The 22,922-nt window shown below is 40.5% G+C and overlaps 1 protein-coding gene across 7 annotated transcripts in view; it reads right to left on the bottom strand.

Annotated features, from left to right (window-relative positions):
* Nucleotides 1-22,922, bottom strand: part of UTRN (utrophin) — a 533,531-nt gene that overhangs the window by 457,310 nt on the left and 53,299 nt on the right. The window contains exon 1 of one of the 7 annotated variants that reach the window (XM_053590881.1): nucleotides 14,236-14,359. The exons of 5 other annotated variants lie outside the window; for them this stretch is intronic. In XM_053590881.1, the coding sequence (XP_053446856.1) occupies nucleotides 14,236-14,329 (94 nt within the window). In that variant the 5' untranslated portion in view covers nucleotides 14,330-14,359. Of the gene's footprint in view, nucleotides 1-14,235; nucleotides 14,360-22,922 lie in introns of those variants that run through there. One more of the 7 variants, XM_053590882.1, reaches the window with a different exon arrangement.

Here is a 22,922-nt window from a genome sequence, read left to right as displayed (position 1 = left end):
GCGATGTGCAAGTGACTGAGGGCTCTGTGCACCGCTACCTTACCCAGAAACCCACGACCACCAAGGATCTGCTGCAGTTCCCGACCAAGAAGATGGGCCTGAGCAGACAGTGAACGTGCAGGCCCAGAACCTCAAGTGGTTCAACCCTGAGCTCAAGATGATCTCCTCCCTCAAGGAGTGAGGCTCTGTTCTCCAGGGGGGAAAAAGGAGGGGGGCGGGGGATTGAGCTATGAGGTACAATGCCCAGACTGAGGGTGTGACTTCCTGACTTAAACTGCTGGATGGCAGAGCAGTGCAAAAAATTAAAAAATTTAAAAAGATGAGTGAACAAAGGCCATTACCAGAATCTTCAAATGTCCAATATGGCAATACAAATAAAGAAATACAAGAAATGCTCATCTGGACTGGTAATTAAAGATAAAATTGAAAGGAAAGGGGTACTCACATTTGGATACCGGCTGGACCCCCAGAGATTCTGACATGTTCATATAAACCTTAAAAGTAAACCTCTTATGCCAGAAATTCTATTTCTAGGAATTTATCAGAAATGAATAAATGCAGAATGATACCAACAACAATGATAATAATAGCAAATATTTCTACTACACTCATTAGAGCAGTGCTGGGCTGTACCAAAGACTTTACATCAGGGATCCTCAAGTGGGAGCAAATTTGTGCCCGGAAGACACCTGGCAAGGTCTGGAGACATTTTTCTTTGTCACCACTAGTGGGGAAGAGGTCAGGGAGGCTGTTCAACATCCACAATGCACAGGACGGCTCTCAAAACAAGAGTAAAAGGGTCACAACTGAGAAACTTGCTTTGCATCTGTTCCTTCACAGCAGTGCTGTGGTATTTGTATTGTCTCCCTTTTATAGAAGAATCAAGATAATTTTCACTGCACTGTTACCCATAATGTTGAAAAAGTAGAAATAAACTAAATACCCCCAAACAGGAAAAATGTTAAATATATTATAACTTAAGAAATACGGCAAATGTGTATGAAATAATACAAAACTAAAAAAAAAAATTAGAAATATTATATAATTACAATTATTTTAAAGTATAAATAGACTAGATGGAAAAATAACAAATGAAAGTTATTACTTTGTAAAGATAATAGAAATGTATATTTTTTCTTTTCTAATATTTTTGGATACTATTGTGATTTTGAAAAGAAAATAAACTCAACATTGGAGATAAGAATATTAGAATTTTCTACTTGGGAGGATGAGGCAGGAGGATCCCTGGAGCCCAGGAGTTTGAGGCTAGCCTGGGCAACATAGTTAGACCCTCATCTCTAAAAAAAATTGTTTTTAAACTGGAATTTTTTTTAAAGATTGGAATTTTTAGGAAATAAAGACTATTTAAGGGCACAAGAGTTCATAGAATAAGAAGATAGTTAATATTAAGAAATTGAGAATAAGAATTTCCATGGGACAGCAGCGTGTTGGTGCATTAAACTTTCAAGTCATGACACTTTCAGCATAAGACTACATTACCCAAATTTTATATCTACATCTTCCTATCCATTAGTTATTCCCTGGCTCACTATCACCTACAGAGAATAGGCAAGAGAAACCAAATTTCAATTCTACTAAACCTGATTCATTTTACCTTTATCACATAAAGTATGTATCTGCGTGTAACATATAAACTGTTAGGGTAATTCAAATTGTTAACATAGTTGGTCATATACAAAGTAATTTAAACTGTTATTTAAAATGTATTAATAGTAAGAGTAACATTATTGCTGTTGGCTATTATGAGCACTATCTATGGAATGCTTCCCATATGAATTCCTATGTGATCTAATCCCCACAATGTCAGTATGAGGTAGATGTTTTCACTGTCCCCATTTTTCAGCAGAAGTCACAGACAGTTAAAATTAAGCAGCTTACCCAGATGTGACAGAACTAGGAAATGGAAGAACTTGAATTCTAATCAGGCAGTCTGACTCTGAAGCCCAAGTTCTGGACTCAACACAACTGTCTGAGCACATGTGAGGACAAGAAGGGGTTGGGAACCAAGAGCCTCCTACCTCTTTTCCTCTCTCTACAGCAAGAGCAGAGCCCTGCTTTTGAAATAAGTTTACTAATTTGTCTAAGTAGACTTAACAATTATTTAACCAACAAGATCTTGTTGTTTCTTTTTATTATTATTATTAAATCATAGCTGTGTACCATTAATGCAATTATGGAATACAATGTGCTGTTGGAATATTTTCATCAAACTGGTTAACACAGCCTTCACCGCATTTTCTTAGTTATTGTGTTCATTTATACTCTACACTTAGCAAATTTAACATGTACACTTGTAAAATGCACCGTACTTGTGTTTTATACTAGGGCTGAGTACATTAGATACTTTTTCTTCCATTGTTGAGGTACTTTGCTGAGAAGAATATGTTCCAGCTCCATCCATATAAACATGAAAGAGGTAAAGTCTCCGTCTTTTTTAAGGCTGCATAAAATTCCATGGTGTACATATACCACAATTTATTGATCCATTCATGTGTCTATGGGCACTTGGGCTTCTTCCATGACTTAGCGATTATGAATTGGGCTGCAATAAACATTCTGGTGCAAATATCTTTGCAATAAAGTGATTTTTAGGATCTTGTTTTAAAATAATTATTTTCCAAATCAATATCAGCAAATGTTTGCCAAAAACAGCTAAGTGAATTTCCAAGAAGAAAAAGATAAGGTTGGCAGAGTTCCCCCAACAAGTACTGAGTCCAGTAATCCTAACATGGATGGATTTTATCTGATCCTCTTACCCCACTGAATCTTCTGTTCTCTAGGATTTGAGGATTTAAAAAAAAAAAAATCTTCATCCTGTTAATAGGGAAATGGATACCTCAGAATCAGTAACAGAAGTTTAAACAATTTAAGCATCTGTTTCTAGAACACTGAAGAGGAGTGAATAGGAAGGCTAAATATAAAACATTGTTTGTGGATATTAAATTGTTTGGCTCCTACATGTCTAAGTGTATTCTCACTTACCCAGAACATATATTACAACTGAAGTCAGTGAAAATAAAAGGCTGTGATCTTCTGAGATCCTTGAAGCGCAGATTAACTTAACAAATAACAGGGATCAGGATAACTAATAACATATCATCATGGGGAAATGAGGGGAATTTGGCACAAACCAAAACATGGGCTCTTACCCTTGCTGAGCCATTATCAATGCAATATCTGTGGGTGGGTGTGAGAAAGTCTAGAAGAACAACTGCTCCCCAAATCCCATACCTACGTGTTCCCCTAGAGGCCCTGCCTGTCTAGAGGCTGCAGTGTCAGAAAGAAAGATATCAGGTGAGGCAAAGGGGAAAAAGTTGGAAACCTCCTTTATGAATAGAACTTAACATTTCTTCCAACCACACAGTATGTTTCTGACAAATTCTAAGTAAATCTTACCATCAAAAATGTAACCTTAATGTTAAAACGTGATTTCACTACAAAGAAATCCTAATGTGTCTTGCTAAGCTGTATATTTTAAAATTTATCAGAAATAAATAAACCAAAGAAGAAATCAAAAATAATAATAACAGCAATATTTAGAAAGTACTTACTAGAGCAGTGCCAACCTGTTTTAACCACTTTAGATCAGGGCTTTCTCAGCTGGAATTTATTTTGTCACCTAGGACACATTTGCCAATGCCTGGAGACATTTTCAGGACATTTTAGACCTTAACAGGACAGACACATCTACCAGCCAGCACCACTTCTGGTTATTTGGACACCAATCTGATTGGTTGCGACCTATGCCAACCTGTTAAATCTTTTGCATAGTACAGAAGTACCTGAATATACCATAAATTATGAATAATTAAAACAATTACCATGTCTAACTAAACCTGAGATGTAAATAATTACTTTCATTTACATGGAGTAATACAGGCTGCAAATGTTAGCCTTCAAAAGTAACCTTCCCCTTTTTAGGTTCCTGACATCTAAAAAATGTCCTATAATCTAATTATCACAAGTATTGGCCTATTTGCTTTGTGGGTCTACATGCTACTAGGACTGTGTGTAAGAATTTTATAAGTTTTGAGTTTTAACTCTCGTCAAAATAGGCATATCTTATAAATATTATTGCATCTATAAAATCTACAAATCTTCAACAATAACTCTTAAGGAGGCCTTTGATCAATATTATAACAATAATGACAATGAATAATAATGTATCAGTATTAGTTTATGAATTGTGACAAATGGAACAGAATAATGTGAGATGTTAACAACGGGGAAAATTGGGTGCAAGGTCTACAAGAATTCTAGGTGCCATATAGGCAACTTCTCTGCAAATGTAAAACTATTCTAAAATGAAAGTTTATTTTTAAAAAGGTAAAGTGCAAACAATAAAGTATATTTTCTTGAGCAAGAAAATAAGCAAGCTAACTTTGATATATCCATATTAAATGTTCAGTTTTGCATACTATCAGTTTACAAAACAAAAAGGAAAAATGGTCAAGAATCATTCAGATGGGGCTGGGCGGTGGCTCACGCCTGTAATCCCAGCACTCTGGGAGGCCAAGGTGGGTGGAATGCCTGAGCTGAGGAGTTTAAGACCAGCCTGAGCAAAAGTGAGACCCACATCTCCAAAAAAAAAAAAAAAAAGCCAGGTGTTGTGGCTGCCAGGGCACTCTACCAAGGATAACAAAGTGAGACTCGGTCTCAAAAAATAAATAAACAAATAAATAAAAATCAGTCAGGTGGCTTTTGACCATGATGACAGATTCGCTAGGCACACCTTCTTTCCACGCATTCTTTATTAGAATTCTATCACATTCACATTCTATCACATTCAGAAAAATTCCCCCAATTTTTCTTCAGCAATTAAAATGTGCCAGGAGCTGGAGATAGGTCTGAAGATTCAAAAACAAGTTAAGAACAGATGGATCTATCTTCAAGCTCATAGTTTAAATCAGAGGTTCTCAAACATACACAATGACCTTCAGGATAGATTATTAAAATGTAGATTCCCACCCACCCCCACCCCTTACAGTAATATACCACAATTTCAAAACCATTGATCAATAACATACCACATGTTTTGTGACAGAGGAACATATCTCAGAATCTTTGAATGTGATTCTGGCAGGGAAGCTGTGGGAGCAGGGAAGAGGTGTTCCCAATCCAAAGTTGGAGGTCAGGAAAACATTCCCAGGAAAGGTGTCCTTAAACGACCACAGGAGTGAATTCTCAATAACCTAACAACCATGAGGACACACCCTGCTTCTGGAGAACTGCTAGGTACCAAGAACAGTCACTGGGCCTTCGAAAGTCACTGAACACCAGCTCCAAAGTACCAACCCACATGGTGGCGCAGAAAAGCCTAACTCAGACCCTTATATTTGGGTCTGACAAAATATAAAAATAGGATTCTAGACCCTGAATCCAAGCTTCCAACCTTAACTTGAATAGCCACATCAGAGGAACAGTCTTTTCACATGGTAATTACTTTTTCAATAGTGCCCCACTGATCCTGGTGATTCAACATTAAGATTTTTTTTTGTGCTTCTTTTTATTTTATTCATCTCCTCTACAATCCGCCCATCAGCCGGCATATCTCATTATTATCAGGGTGTCAAATTGCAGCAACATTCACACCTACTACCTTTCTAATTCAGCGCATTAGATCTAGAAGCTGATACCCAAGTAGGAAATAAGAAAACAGTCACAAAATAAGGATGTTAAGTGCTTCACTGAGGTTCCTGCACTACACACTCCAGGTTGCGAATGTTCATCACAATTTCTGTGCCCTGAATGCAAGGCACACACGGTGCGTCTGGGCTGCTAGTGAGTAGAACTGTTACTCTTAAAATAACCCCCGGCTGGGGTGGCGCCTGTGGCTCAATGGAGTAGGGTGCCGGCTCCATATGCCAGAGGTGGCAGGTTCAAACCCAGCCCTGGCCAAAAAATAAATAAATATTTATTTAATATATATTTATATATATCATATATATAGATGTATATCCCCCATCTGGGCGCAGCTCTCACACTTGTAATTCTAGCAATCTGGGAGGCCATGGCAGGTGAATTGCCTGAGCTCAGGAGTTGGAGATCAGTCTGAGCAAGAGCGAGACCCCTTACTAAAAATAGAAAGAAATTAGTCAGGAGTTGTGGCAGGCACCTGTAGTCCCAACTACTTAGGAGGTTAAGGTAAGAGAATCCCTTGAGCCCAAGAGTTTGAGGTTGTTGTGAGCTGTGACACCACAGCACTCTACTGAGGGCAACATAGTGAGACTATCTCAAAAAATAATAATGGTAATAATAAAACACCCCAACACTTGTATCAACTACCACAGAAGCCAGCAAACCCCAGGTGCTCAATAAATGTTCATTGAGTCATTTATTTTTGGCTCCTTGATCCTATTTTTTTCCCCTTAACTTTTAATTCTTAACCAGGTGCAGCATAGTGGAAATTGATAGAAAACTGAGCACTACTCAAGAAGCACAAATAGATGAGAAAATTTAGAAAATCACAGGAAATCAATGCTTATGGTCTTCCTTGTACACACCCAACGGTAACAATGATTTATCATAAAACCAGGCAAACACTATTTACTGAATGACTTCCAAATTATGGAAAATAAATGTCGATTCTTTATTTCAGTTATCAAGGAATAGATTTGCCTTCAATCTCTTATTTTATTTGGATTTTACTACTCAGCAATTGTGCAACGTAAGGCCAGCAGAAAATTCAGGAATACACAGAATGCACTCTCAAGGACTTTTTTTAAAAATAGTGCACATTTGGTCACAAAATAAGTTCTCATTATAAAATGTAAGATTCTCCTTGCAACACCAGGAGAAATAGATAGGAAGGTGAGTAACTAAGAAGGATCCTGTAGGACAAGAAAGGGGAAATGAGGACTGTTTCCTCAACCCACTTGCAAAATATCCCTAACCTCCCAGTTTAATATCTACCCCTATGAAATATACCATCCCTTTTTAATGCATGTGAGCAGATAGAATGTAACAATGTTCTTCAAAATTCACATGGGCAAAGATAAAATCAATAATTCATTTCATTTCAAAATGTTTTTCTCCTCTATTTCCAGAAGTCCCTACAGCCACTGTCACAAAAATAAAGGGACTATACTTTTCCTGTTGCAACACTTGTTAATGTTAGATAATAAATATTTATTAACACTAACTGACAGCTCTCAGAAGATTGGCAGATGCCAGATTGCATGGTAGGTTAGCGTTATTTCAGGAGAAAAGTGAATCTGCCGGGGGAATAGATTTCTCCTGCCAAACACAATCCGGAGCTACTTAACCAGAAAGGGAGTGATGGCCAAGGAGCCCAAGCAGAAGTGAAAGGTCCAGAACCCAGAAGTCAACAAGAAAATAGGTCAGGTCAAAAGCCAGGAGACTTATTCTGGCAATAGGTTTCCTGCAAGAGGTTGGCTGGGCCAGGGGAAAAGGGTCAGTGATGGTGTCAAAGGGCCAAATGGATCCCTAAGTGACCTGGGAGAATCTGTGCAACTGCCCATTTCACAAGTGCCATATCTCCGCCTCCACCACTTTTCTCCAACAATCTGGATCAGCAGCATTCAGCTGAAATCTATCATGTTTCCAGACTACCATGACACTTTTCCTCTATTTGGAGAAATAACTCTTTGCAGACTAAATAAAACTTTTTATATAACACTCCAAAGGCAAATAGGTCAAACAGCACAGACTCATAGGGGAGGCGGCATGTGCCCTTTCGCGTTGCTTGCCTTGCTTCCTTGCAAACAATAAAAACCTTTCCGAACAAATGACAGTGAACTCCAAAACCAGCAAAACATTTTGGGCACCCTGCCACAAAGATATCCTCCAAGCAACTACAAGCTCTTTGCTGTCCCATATAGCTCTTTTCTGCCATGTTCTGAATCTGTGGTTAAATGAGCCCAGCGTAGAAGTATAACCTCGATGCCTTACTGTGAAAAATCACTACCAAATCCTAAATTAAAGGCTGAGGAGAAACTGATAACTTTTCAATATGGTGGTGCATATGGAACATCATGGAAACTAATGTCTTATCTTCATTTAGCATCTAAATGTCTTTTTTCCGGTATTAACTTAAAGTTTCTACAAACATAAACACCCACCATTTATTACAATCCTCCCCACAATTTGCCAAGTTAGATGCAAGGAATCTTGCATACACCTTTAAATATTACAATACCCCCATTACCTCCACTGGCAACAGAGGAAACTGAGGCTCAGGAGATAGCATAGTTGGGATTTAATTTTAAGCTCAACTCCACAGCCTTTTTCTGCTAACTCTAATATGTTCTATAAAACATGTGGAAAATGGGATTTCCTATAAATAAATCTGGGATTTTACCATCCATCTGAAAATAATTTATCAGTACGTAAAAAATGTAATGAAATAGCGAGGGCACCTAACTAATAACTAGTTTCAGCTCAGTTTGGGATGACAATGGCTCCACACCAGCCAAAGAGAAAGAGGAAATACAGAAATTCAGTCCAAGGACTGAAAGCTCTGGCCCAGGGATCTGGAAGTAACATCTGTCTCTTAAGGTAGTGGTTAGCCAGCTTAAAGCTCAAAATACATTCAAAGGAGCCATTCAAACGATGCTGTTTCGCAGGAATTTCCTATGTAATCATTAAGAGTTTAAAAGTCAGGGATCAACAACAGAAGAAAATGGGCAATGCATGAAAAGGCAAATCACTGAAGAATTAATCCGAACGGTCAACAAACACAGTAAGAAAGGTTCAATTCCTCAAAAAAGAAATCCAAGTTCAAACATTTATATACTACTCTAATCTCTCCCTCTTTTGTGGATGATAATTAAACAGTAAAAGCATATTTGTCCCAGCAATTACTCAAGTGAGCTAAGATATGTGTACACAGGTAGTCTTAGCAATTTTTTAAGTGAGATGCCACTGATACAGGATGGCTTCAACTTGGCTTCAGAAAGTAAAAATAAAGGTATACATTTGTATCTTCATAGAAAAAAGTGTAGCAGGACAAATGACACTCTTAATACTGCTTATGGAAGAGAAGAGGGAAAGACAAGTTTTGATGGTGTATAATTTTCATTTGTGTGGAATTTTTTTTTTCGTAGAGACAAAGTCTCACTCTATCACCTTCGGTAAAGTGCCGTGGCATCACAGCTCACAGCAACCTCCAACTCCCGGATTTAGGCGATTCTCTTGCCTCAGCCTCCCGAGTAGCTGGGACTACAGGCACCCACCGCAACGTCCGGCTATTTTTTTGTTGCAGCTTGACCAGGGCTGGGTTTGAACCCACCACCCTCGGTATATGGGGCTGGCGCCCTACTCACTGAGCCATAGGCACCGCCTATGTGTGGAATTTTTTTTAAGAAGGAGCCTTATTACTTAAGGTATTTTTAAGGACACTTTAAATACATGACGAAAAATGAGCCTTGGGGTCAAAAATTTCTTATGATAAAATGTTCTTTTTACTTGAGAGCAGCTCTACAGAGGACCACATGGATTCCTGCCCAGCTTGCAACCCAAGTTGCAATACCCTAGATGGAGACAGAAGGTTTGCCCTGTGTTCCTTTAGTACTAGAGTAAAATTTCACTTCAGCACAATGGTAGAACTCGGCTATGACTCATCTTCCTCTGCAGAACAATGGAAGTTCTAGTTCAGTGGGAAAAAACTACTTGACTTGCCAGTTCACCAAACTGTTCAAATTAAGGTCAAAATATTGGGACGGGAGCAAGGGAGTCGCTGTGCCCAGATCCTATCTAATTCCCACACTAGCCCCCTCAATGGCCCTCCAACAAGTTCAGGATTTAGGAACAGTTAGAATAGGAAGCAGCTGGAGCCCTCCGAGTAGAGGTCAAAGAACCCAAGTGAAAACATGAAACAGATCCAAGACCAGTTTCATGAGCTCGCCTTTCAAGTAATGCCAAGAAAAAATACACTAGAAAGACCACAGCATGTACAGCCATATACCTTAATGAATAGGAGGTTTGATTTCCTATTTCTAGACTTGAAACACCAGGCAAAGCCCATTATCAACTGGATAGATTTTTGTAACTTTTACAGAACTTATTTACCTTTATTTACCTGAAACTATTACAATAGCTTGCAAAGTACTTTAACATGTGTTACATCATAAATCCTGACCACAAACCCCCTGGGGGATTCTACAAGTGGGGAGACCCCATCTCAGAGGCTCAGGGTCGATGGCAGGGGTACCTGGAACCCAGATCTTGAGGGCCAAATCCCATCCTTTGAAGAACTGCTTAGTACCATGTTAATCACATTTCTTACCCTTGCCAATTCTTTTGTTTCAAACAATTCATTCTCTCTACCTTTTTCTCCCAACTTAACAATTCTAATTCTTGTACCTCTGCAAATTATATTTACCTGGGCTTCCTCACCACCAAGTCATTTTCTCTACAAACATTAAGATCAACACAAAATGCACAAGTCCTAAGAAGTTTTCCAGACAGACCTCGCTACACTTATCACTCCAGATTCCGTGCTCCTTTATCTGAATACAATCGATCAGAGGGTCAGGTGGTCCCTAATATATGACAAAGACAATCACACCCCTTCCTTCCAGCCACCACCAGACTTTGTATTAACCTTCACACTGCCCCTTCCTGAGCTAAGTACAGGAAGAATTGTGTATGTCCCTACACCTTCCCCAGAGCAAGGCATTTACTAGGCAGGTAGCTAATAAATGATAACCAAATAGAGAAAAGAACAAAAAATTACAGAAGTCCTCAGCAACCCAGAGTGGTCATAAACCTGCAGGAGTTCCAACAACTGCAATGAGCTTTCTAAGAATGAGCCTTGAGTCTGGGCACAGTGGCTCACGCCTGTCATCCTAGCATTCTGGGAGGCCGAGGTGGGTAGATCGCTTGAGATCAGGAGTTCAAGACCAGCCTGAGCAAAGTGAGACTCCATCTCTACTAAAAACAGAAAATATATGGGTGGCGCCTCTGGCTCAAAGGGGTAGGGCGCTGGCCCCATATGCCGGAGGTGGTGAGTTCAAGCCCAGCCTTGGCCAAAAACTGCAGAAAAAAAAACAAAACAGAAAATACAGCTGGGCATTGTGGCAGGTGCCCGTAGTCCCAGCTACTTGGGAGGCTAAAGCAAGAGGATCACTTGAGCCTAAGAGTTTGAGGTTGCTGTGAGCTATGACACCACAGCACTCTACCCACGCCAATGGAGTGAGACTCTGTCTCACAGTAGAGAGAGAGAGAAAGAAACAAAGAAAGGGAGGGAGGGAAAGGAAAGAAAGAGCCATGTATGAATCAGGAGTTCAGAAGAGCCTCCTGGTAGCATCTCCAACTGGCCCCACGCTGCATTCACACTTGCCCAGCCCCTCAACCTGCCTTGCCTCATAAAGACACCTCCAGCCAGGAGCCCTGTCTCCACATTCACCCAGAGTAGCTGCCTATTCCCTGTGACCTCTTCCTGGATGTGTCTTTTCAGACATGGCCAATGCTCTGTCTAACATACCACACTCCCCTGCATGAGTCCAGACCAAAACTAACCCTCTGTGCAATCTCTCAGCTTCCTGTTGCTCAGACTTCAGTCATTCATCCTCCCTCGGGCAAGTACTGAGGCTCCAGCCTGCCATGCCCGCAATCAGGTGCTGGGGACAGAGGTAACAGAGCTTTCTCTCCTTGGGGAATGACAACATTCCCTGTCTCCCTGCACCATGGCTCCAAGGGGACACCCTTGGAGAGGTTACAAAAAGCCACAGAGTCAGGGCTTAATCCAATTAAATCAGGGTGTCTGGCTATGGGGCTCCAGCACCTGGGTGACTGTAACGGGAGCCCAGGCTGTGAATCTTTTAACCTGTCCATCTAAAGAGGAAGCAGCTAACACAGAGGCCTGTCTGCAGCAGGAAAGCAGGAAGCATGGTAAGATAAGCAGGGCCTCCCAGAAGTGGTTTCCTGAGACAGGCAACTTCCAGACATAAATCATCCCGGCATTAATAGATGCCTCAGTGTCCTGTAGGCCTCCAAATAATTTGTTTCACATTTTCAAGCCTTTAAAAAAACAAAAAAAAAAACTTCATCTCTCTCACTTATTATTAACATTCAATGAAAATGTTAGGGTTTTTGTTTTTGAGACAAAGTCTCACCCAGCTATAGTCCAGCAGCTTCATCACAGCTCACTGCAACCTCAAACTCTGAGTTCAGGTGATCCTTCTGCCTCAGCCTCCCAATTAGCTGGGACAACAGCCATACACCATCACTCCCAGCTAATTTTTTTCTATTTTTTTGTAGAGAGGAAGTATTGCTCCAGCAATACCTTACTCCAGCTGGCCTTGAACTCCTGGCCTCAAGCAATCCTCATGCCTCAGCCTCCCAGGGTACCAGGATAACAGATATGAGCCACTGTTCCAGGCCTACAGGTTTTTTTGGTGGTTTTGTTTTTTGTTTTTTGAGACAGGGTCTCACTCTGTTGCTTGAGCTAGAATATAGTGGCATGTACCACCCATGCCTGGCTAAGTTTTGGGGTTTTTTTGTTTTTTTTTAATATTATTCCTACAGATAGGGTCTTCCTCTTAGGCTGGTCTCAAACTCCTGAGCTCAAACCAATCCTCCCGCTTCAGTCTCTCAAAGTGCTAGAATTACAGGTATTAGCCACCACACCCAGTCAAAAATTATTTTAAACATTAACTTTAACATCATTATTTCTAATAAGATCACTAAAGAGATCTACACTACAGTCACACAAAGAAATCCAAGTTGGGTAACAACCAATGAGAAACAAGAAGAGAGCCCAGGCCCTTGTGGAATTTGAAATCATATACCCATTGATTGTTTTTATTATTATTAAAATAACATGCCCTGAAATACATGTTATTAAAAATAAATGTTTTTTATTACCTTATAGCCTTTTGACTGGTCATAGGGCAAGAAAGAATGCTATCTAAATAAACCAGAACTCAACCAGAACAGCCTTTAAATACATTTAACGCTATAATCTACTCATTTAAAAGCCTGCCTACTATTGAAAGGTTTGTTTGTATTTTTCTTCTAATTGTCTTCTGATTTCAACCTCTATGGTTACCCCAGACCCTCTGTAGCAAGACAAAGACCAGCAAACTACAGAGACTATTAATGCCAGGGAAAGGAGGAGGATTAAGTGAGAGTCCAAAGAAATCTTTGAAAGGGCACGTGCTGCTCCCATGCACAGACTTTTAATTCAGGTTCCTGAAAGGTATTTTGATTTTGTGTTGGAACTTCATGGGTTTTTAGGGAGAAAATAGCCAAACAAGAGAAGCTTCACACACCAGTCTCCCATTACCCTTGTCCAAGAAACCAAATTTACTGAAGACACGGGCTGCTCCAAATACTGTAGTTTAAATTTGCTCCCCAGAGAATGATACTTATACACTTAACACCTCATTCACTGGAGTTATGAAGGACAAATTCAACGACAGTAATTCTAATACAGAAAAAAGAAAAACAATTTTTAAAAAAACTCTTACCAGCCTCAAAGTTTTTGAATGGTAACAACATTCACGCACGATACGATGGTCAAAGAAAACACAGCGTTTTAGGGTTTTCCTCATATGAAAGCTCATACGATCAGTGCACACATATGCAGGAAAAAAGATATGGACATCTAAACCATTCAGAGAAACTGAGTCACCCCGGAAGTAAACTCCAGTGACAGAAAAGCCAGGACACCCTCCCCGTGTGAAGTGCTGTCTGTACTTCCCAGAGACAAGCCTGCATGAAAACCAAAACCCCATCAGTTACATTATCCCCCAAAGTAGAAATGCTTCATTCTCTCATCTTAGTTCTCAACTATGTATTTCAAAAAGTAAAATGCCTGTTTAGCCAGCAGAGTAAGTCAAATGCCAAATGGGATAGGTCCTAACAATATCCGTCAACATAGAAAACATGTTTTCTTCATGTGACAGGTAAATGCTCAACACAACCCGAAGTGAACTACTTCGAAAATACAGAGAGATAAAGTGAAACCTGCTGGTCCCAACAAACGGAAGGTTCCTCTACTGCTTTTAAAGAAGCCAATAACTCTGAGAAAGTGGCCCCTTTTAGAAGTGAATTACAAAGCAGACACTGTTGGTTGCTGCTCCTCAGAGTCCACCACAGATGTGACATGGGGAAGGACAGGCCCTCTGTCCCAGCACCAGCCTGGCCTGCGCGTAGCAGCTTTGTGACTGAGAAAGCCCTGCCTTCACTGGCGTCTGTCCTCTTTGCAAAACCTCCCTGGCCTGAATGCAAGCAAATTGACAAACTTACCTGGCGATCGCTTGCAAGCCTGGAGAGGCAAATGCCCTGGCAAATCAAATCTGCACTTTTTCCAATGAAACGTGGTGGCTGCCAGTCCGCTCATCACCTACATCTGCTCAGATAACGAGGAAAAGGATGCAGAGGAAGCGGACAACAAAAGCCGCCTGCGAACTGCACACTGGGATGTCCTGTTTTTTTGAGAGGCTTTTATTTTTCCCACGAAAGGATCTAACAAAACCTAACCCAACCTCCTCTGAGTACCCGACAGGAAGCTACACTTTGCAGTCAGTGACAACTCCTTGGGTAGTTTTTTTGTTATCAGTTTTTGTTTTTGTTTTAATTGTCACAACTAAGGGCCTCTGAATGTCCCAGATCTGCTACAGAGACATTATTACTTTGCTTCCTGTTTTGACAGCGTGGGAGGGTAAGGAACCACTCCACCCACCCCCTACCCACAAGGCGTATAAATAAGGCATGAGCCCTGAGCATACAACCACCTGAAGAATTTGGCTACATATTAACTATACCTCAAAGAAGAAGTTGGGCCTACTTCACTTTAGCATCTATCTATCTGCCTATCTATATAAAACTTGAACAAATAAAACTCAAAAGGATTTTTTCTTAAACCCTTCAAAATTGCTGTTACGGGGAAAATAAGCTTAACCTCACAAAAATATAAGAGGTGACAATTTTACTCATATTTTCCAGCCTATTCTATTTTCGGGTCTCTGTCTGGCCCTCTTGCTACTATCAAGTATGCACATGCTATCCACAGGCATGCAAAAAAAAAAGAAAAGCATCACTCAAGCTATTTCATCTACTTTCTCAGTCCTTCTTTAATCCTTTTTCTCTCTTGCTTTGAAATAGAAACTACTTGTTACCAAAGGTTTTCATCACATATGTATTTTTGTCAGAATATACACTGATTTGAATTAAAAGGCATCTGTCTTCCTGGAGGTAAAGAAAAAAGAAGTAATACTCGTCCCACTCTCCTCCTTATCTGTATATTTTCCATAGACAAGAAGCTGTGCGATGCTAGGAAAATATTTGCTCTAAGCCTCAATTTCCAAATCCATAAAATGGGAGAAAGGATCTCAGCTGTCCCCTGGGAGTGTTGTGAGGAGAGACAGGGCGAAAAGCACAATGATACAGATTATATATCATCAAAGCCCAATTCTTATTTTTTTGGTAAAAAATTTATTGATATGAAATTCACATAATATACAAGTAACACATTTATAGTGCATAATTCAATGATTTTTAGTGTATTCACAGAGTTGTATGACCATCATCATCACAATCCATTCTAGGACATTTCATCGTCCCAGAAGCAGTCACTCTCTCCCCAGCCTGAGGAAACCACTAAAGTCTGCTTCTGGGCTCAGTGCCCATCACTCAGTGGGGAGGGCGCTGGCCACATACACCAGGGCTGGCGAGTTCAAACCCGGCTCAGGCCAGCTAAACAGCAATGACAACTATAACAAAAAAAACAGCCAGGCTTTGTGGCGGGCACCTGTAGTCCCAGCTACTTGGGAGGATGAGGCAAAAGAATTGCTTAAGTTTGAGAGTTTGAGGTTCCTGTGAGCTGTAATGCCATGGTACTTTACTGAGGATGACAAAATGAAACTCTGTCTCTAAATAAATAAATAAATAAACAAAATCTGCTTCTGGTCCCCATAGATTGGCCTATTGTCAGCATTTCATGTAAGTAAAATCGCACAGTACATAGTCTTTGTGACCAGCTTCTTTCAACTTACTTAGCATAATGCGTTCAAGATTCATTAGGTTACAGCATGTATGTAGTTATTTCATTCTTTTTAAGACTGAATAATATTCCATTGTATGGAATAACCATATTCTACCTATTCATTCATCAGTTCCTGGACATTTGGGTTGTTTTCCACTTCTAACTTATACCCATAATTCTCCTGTGAGCATTTCTGCACAAGTTTTTTATACGAATGTAATTTTCACTTCTTTTGGATAATATCTCCAGGAAGAAAACTGCCAGGTCATATGGTAACTCTGTGCTTAACCTTTTGAAGAGTTTCCAGACAGCCTTCCCAAATAGCTGCACCATTTTACATTTCCACCAGAAGTGTATGAGGCTTCCAATTTCTCTATCTCCTCGCCAACACTTGTTATTACCTCTTTTTTATTGCAGGCATTTTAGGGGGTATAAAGCAACATCTCACTGCAGTTTGATTTGCAGTTCCTTGATGACTATCAAAACCCAGTTTTTATTAGTAGCCCCAGAATGTCTCCATCTCCATAGGCAGGGCTAAATATTTTTTTTTTCATTTTTACATATACGTGTGTTAATTAGGTTTCCATTTTTTTGCCTTCACAAAATTAAAAAGACTTAAAATTTAATAACAATAACAATGTTTAAGATAAGGATTAGACAGGGCTAAATATTTGAAATACAGAACAAACCAGTGAGGCATGGGCACCCCCTGACCAGAAGGGATACTGGCTACAATGCTGAAGCAAGATCCTAAAGCAGTGGTTCTCAACCTTCCTAATGCGGCTACCCTTTGATACAGTTCCTCATGGTGTGATGCCCCCAACCAGAAAATTATTTTTATTGCTACTTCATAACTGTAATTTTGCTACTGTTATGAATTGTAATGTAAATATCTGATATGCAGGATGTATTTTCATTGTTACAAACGGTTTGCGACTCACAGGTTGAGAACCGGTGTCCATCGTGGATGATGGCTATTTTCCAAGAGGCATCAAAGAATTCCAACATCTTTACTGGTAGACTTGTATGTGTTCCCATCAGCTAAACGTTTTGGCCTCAAATTACTATCTCTAGTAAGAGGCTAGTAAAGTAGATGGGCCTTTCTTTGTCTACCAAAGGGCTGCTTCTAAAAACTTGTAAGAAAATGAAATTGTAAATGTAAATACAACATTTTAATCTTCACAATTTGGTTCTTTCCACTTGTCTCTAGGTATGTGTCTTTTTTGGGGGGAAGAGGGGAGGCACAGTCTCACTCTTGCCCTTGGTAGAGTTCTGTGGCATCACGGCTCACAGCAACCTCAAACTCTTGGGCTCAGGCAATCCTCTTGCCTCAGCCTCCCAAGTGGCTTAGTACCTGAATTTGTTCAAACCACCACAATGCCAGATGGTTTTTCTATTTTTAGTAGAGATGGGGTCTCACTCTTGCTCAGGCTGGTCTTAAACTTCAGAGCTCAGGTGATCCACACAACCTTGGCAAGAATTACAGGTGAGAGTCACGGTGCCTGGACTATGTATGTGTCTTAAACAGAAACAGACACAATTAAATTAGCCTCTTGTAAGCAAATAGCCATAATTACTTAAAGAAAGAAATTTTAGACCAGACATGATATAAGATTAAGAATCTCAAATTTGGGGGCCAGGTGTAGTGGCTCATGCCTGTAATCCTAACACTCTGGGAAACTGAAATGGGTAGAACCCTTGAGCTCAGGAGTTGGAAACCACTCTAAGCCAAGAGCGAAACCCTTTGTCTACTAAAAAAATAGAAAAAAACTAGCCAGGCTTCTTGACAGTGCCTATAGTATAGCTACTCCAAAGGCTGAGAGGCAGGAAGATCTCCTGAGCCCAAGAGATAAAGGTTGCTATGAGTGATGACTATGCCACAGCACTCTACCCAGGGCAAAAGAGTGAGGCTCTATCTCAAGGGGGGAAAAAGGATCTCGAATTTTGAAGGTAATCAACAAGAAGGGCAAGTGAGGATCTGAAATGAGCAATAATTTCTCCTTCCCTCTCAAAGGTGTGGTATTACAAGAAAAACAGTAATTATTCCCCCAAAAAAAATCTAAATCAAAGGGATCATCCCTTTTGTCAGACCTTACCATGTTTGAACAAATTCAGGTACCATGATGTTAATTACCTCTTTTCTAAAACATCCTATTTTAGGATTTAATTTTTTGATTCCCTCAAAAAACTAAACAGAGTAAAATCTATATAAAGCACCATAAAGAAAAATACCAAAAGGCTATTAACTTTAAAAAAATAAAAACTTCTTTCTTTACTTTTCAGTGTAAGGCCTCAGGCCTTGCCACATGTATTAATGATATGATTTTGTCCATCTTCTAAAAAATTTTCCACGTCCCAAGGCTGCACTATGTAATCCATTGTTTTAGTTATTTCTTGGCATCCAGCTAACTATGAAACCGACCACTGAACTTTCACATGTCAAATAGAACTTTCCATTGTGGGAAATTTCTAAAGTATTCATATTAAGCTAAGTGGAAATATCATCATAGGTCGGGGCCAAATAAGGTCTGTGACAACCAATATAACTTCTGAACTAGATCCTATGTTGGGGGGTGGAGGGGCACACCAGTGAACAAACACAAGAGCAAAAGCTTCACTGGCGTTTCTGTGAATATTTGAAAGGGAGGAAAATCAAGAGCTAAATCAGTGTATCGCAAGTTATCTCAAGGTTCTTCTAAAATGGTCTAATAGGAAGGGGCTCTTTTTAAAACTGTTCTGTCAGGTCAGAACCTGCTCTATTCACAGATCCGTTCTTCTGCTAGATTACACGGTGGCCCCATTCCTAGTTCTTGTGAAATCAATAGACCATTTATGTTGCAAGTATCTGTCTAGGGTATGCACTTTCTTATTCAATCTGGTGTTGACAGCAATAATCAAATTTTGTTCATACCACTAGCTCTATTATAGCTCAACAGCAACTGGCTGCCAGCCTATGTCTACTCTCATCAAAAAGGAAAGAAAGGACTGGAGTGGAGAGAGAATTACAAAACAAATCAGCCAAAACTACAGGAGGTGGTGCTGAAGTGAGAGAGTAAAGCAAAGGCATTGGGAAATTAATCCTCTCTCCAGGGGGGAAACACACACCCGGCAACATCAGCACCACCAAACCCAGGCCAGCCGACCTTGGCCATGAAAGGCACACATTTTCTTTATTCTTCCTGTTATCTACAAAACCCTCTTGGCTGTGAACATTGTATTATAACTGCCAGTCCTGAATAATGAACCTACACCTGACCTTGCAGAGCAGCAAGCAAGAGCCAGAGCCAAACCATCCGTTCTGATACCAGGGAGACCAAATGCTAGGGGCCAGTTCTGGTGTCTCCCACACAACCTCAAGATGCTACGGGCTTCATTTCATAACTCTTCTTCATGCACTTACGCTAGAGTCAAACATTCCCCTTAGATCAGAAAATGATAAATTAATCTTAGGATAGAAACCGGGTCAGCTTTAAAAAGAAAGAAAAGAAAATGAGAAGGGGTGACTGAAATTCTACTTGATTTGTGTTTTTTAGACTTCAATTTCTGCAAGAAAACTAGACTCCTACTAATAGATGTTCCCTCCTTAAAAGCAGGTTGGGTGATGCCATTTCCTGATATAACGAACAATTTTTTCTCTCTTTTTTAAACTTTCTATCTTGAAACAGTCTTAGACTTATAAAAGAAGTTATAAAAATAGTACACAGAGTTCTCATATTCCCTTCATCCAGCTTCTCCAAATACTGCCATCTTACATAATCAGAGCACATTTATCAAAACCAGAGGATTAGCATGGATGCAATACTGTGAACTAATCTATCGTTCTCTTTCAAATTTCTCCCACTGTCCCCTTTTTCTGGTCCAAGGGCACGTACCAGCAACATTTCAAAACTTCATGTTTTTTCAATAAATCATGCCTTATCTAATGAACATTTCCAAAACCCCTCCCAAAGTTCTGCTTCCCTTCATACTAATGAGGTAGTGTTATCATTGAGCCTTCCTAGAAAGGATTTTTTCCTCTCTAGTTCTCTATTATCCAGTCAATCTCACCACCTTATCTCGTAAAGAGATAACTCAGGTCAAATAGTTTCACAACCCCTTGCCCAAAACTCTAAGGCCAGATGTGTGGCCAAGTCAGAACTTATCCTATTTGAGAAAAGTCATACAGCACAAGTCACACTGAAAACAGGAAACAGCACGATCCAGGACAATCTTCCCTAATCAAACATGTTAATCGTTCCGTGGCAAATGTGTATGTTTAATGAACAGGGAGTGGGATGAGTAAGGATTTCAAAGGAACTCTAGTTGTACAGGTCAAGCTTCAGCACCAAACGAGCTCAGGTCAAGCTCAGATTTCACTATCAAAATGAATTACAAAGAAAATACCTTTTGATTTTCAGAGCTCTTTTTGGACATTATAAGCGCAGTGAAGGATGGTGAAAGCCGCAGCTTCTCAGTCTCCTGCCTCCCCCCTCCTCTAAGCCTTCTTCTACCTGGTCTCCTGGCAAAGCCACCTGCAATGTTCCCTCCACCTCTAGGGGATCTTCACTCCCAATCACCCTCCCACAGAGCCCTCAAGTGACTTATGTAGAGTACCCACAACTGGCTGCCTTCAAAATCCCTAAAGGTCACCCATGCAAGATGGGATCTAATATCCTTCCTCAGGTCACCTGCTCCCCTGATGGTACCTGCCACCTACATGGCATTACACCCAAGGATGCAAGAATGAAAAAGGCATAATCTGTCCTCCAAAATCTCACAGTCTAAGTACTCCCTTTAATATTTTCATCACAGTATTATTGTTTAGAATACAACTTCTAAAATAATCAAAGAGCACACTGTTGGGATTTCTTAATTCATTCACACCTAGATAGGAAGATCTACCTCAGTCCTTGATCACCATAATGACTATTAACAGAATCCCACATGTTGACACTAAAAGAATTTTCACATGATTATCACAACGCATACCTAAAAATACTCAGTACGCTACTGTCAGTATAGTTAAAATGATTATTAAAAGCAAAAGCCAGGAAAATCTTTTTTAAAAAAAACAAACAAACCCAAAAAAGTAATGTCAAGGATGGTATTTAGTGGGTTGAGTGTTTTCTCATGAGATTGTTTTTCCAAAGCATGAAGATATAAATAAAATCTGGAATCATGCTTTTATTTCCATTATAGTATATTAATGGGATTGAATGACACTATAATCAACAAAAGTATTTTAAAGAGACTTAAATCGAAGTCCAAAACCATTGAAGATCTTAGAAAGTATCCCCAACCACACAGAGTCAGACTTCAGGCATTAACTTTAAGGCAGGGGTCCTCAAACTACGGCCCGTGGGCCACATGCTGCGGTGTGATTTTATTTGTTCCCATTTTGTTTTTTTACTTCGAAATAAGATATGTGCAGTGTGCATAGGAATTTGTTTACAGCTGTTTTTTTTTTAAACTATAGTCCAGCCCTCCAACAGTCTGAGGGACAGTGAACTTGCCCCCTGTTTAAAAAGTTTGAGGACCCCTGCTTTAAGGAATGAAAAGAAGGGAATAAAAGGGCAGCAGGGTGGAAATCGTGTTTAAGTACTAGTTTCATTTTCTAATGTGCAAACCGACAAAGACTTGGAAGAATGAGTTAAATGGAAAATTCCTAGAAGTTGTATTTCAGGATTAAATTATAACCTTTCTTACAATTATCTCAGGGACGCTGCATGAAAGTAGCGAGATTACAAGACAGACCACAAGCCCACGGAATCCCTTCATGAGGGGGTAGGGTGAGGTAAGTGGGTGCACACAGCTTCTCCCACCACCCCGGGAGGTAAGGAGGATGCTAAGAGGGGAAGTCATGGCTCCCTCCCAGGGTGGCCCTCCTCTCAAAACAGCAGCGGGGGGACGGGGTTTCTCACTGGCAGTGTTGAGTCCAAACAGAAGTGGGAACTGCCTGGAGCCCACTGAGGTTATGGCTGACGCCAATGCCACACAGGTGCTTAGTGATATTACTGCTTTGTAGAAGCAGGACCCAATCTGCCAGGGCCACAGCAGGAACACTACCTAGCTGACAACTTAAGGCAGAGGTGCTGGGGCGGCCCCTCCAGCTGCCGACGTCTCACTCCAGTGACAAGAAGGAAGGCCATTGTCAGAGTTCTTCAGGGAGGCCGGAACAGTTATTGAAGGAGACTGTGAAAGACGTGACTAAAGCCACACAAATATTTAAAAAAAGAGGAAGGAATTTTTAAATATTATTTTTTAAAAAGAAAGGGGGTGATGTCATCAAACTGTCTACATATTTGCTTCCTGGGTAAGGACAAATATGAGCAAAGGACAGCAAGTGAGTTTTCTTAAAGTGCCTTGGTGAGGCATTATGAAGAACTCTCCAATTTCTTGAGAGCTCTAGAACTTTCAAGCTTCATGGGAAGGTAGGAGGAGATACATAGCGATTACTCCTTTGTGTATGCACTTTAAAAAATAGCAGTGAAATCATAGGAGGAATGACCGGGTGTCCTGTAAGGCCCACCTGCAGTGACAATCTCTACCTCAGAAAACTTGAGCCACAGCCTGTCTTCCTGCTGGCCCTCTGCAGCTGAAGGTGCCAGACCCTGGACACTGTTGGCTGTTGCGGCTTCCCCCCTCCACCAGGAAACACCACAATCCAGCTTGCCCATGGAGATGCCAAGCCTGCAGTGAAGTCCCCAGCGTATCGGCTTCCGCCCTCCACCAGGCACCTCTGTCCCCACCTACCGTCCATCAGACACACCTATATGCATCTCAACCCTGATCACAGGATTCTGTTTTTCCCTTCATGCAATTCTGAGGATGTCGGCCTCAGAAGATGTGGGAATGGACATGTGTGAGTCATCTGCAGAGCCAGCTGAAGCTGGTACCACACACAGATGGTCCAGTGTAACCATGGGCACAGCCACCCAGACTCTCATGTGTCATATCTGTCAACTTGGGC

This window comes from Nycticebus coucang, chromosome 5, assembly GCF_027406575.1.
Source record: "Nycticebus coucang isolate mNycCou1 chromosome 5, mNycCou1.pri, whole genome shotgun sequence".
In the NCBI taxonomy this organism is placed as follows: Eukaryota; Metazoa; Chordata; class Mammalia; order Primates; family Lorisidae; genus Nycticebus; species Nycticebus coucang.
This window is presented reverse-complemented; position numbering and strand designations above follow the sequence as displayed.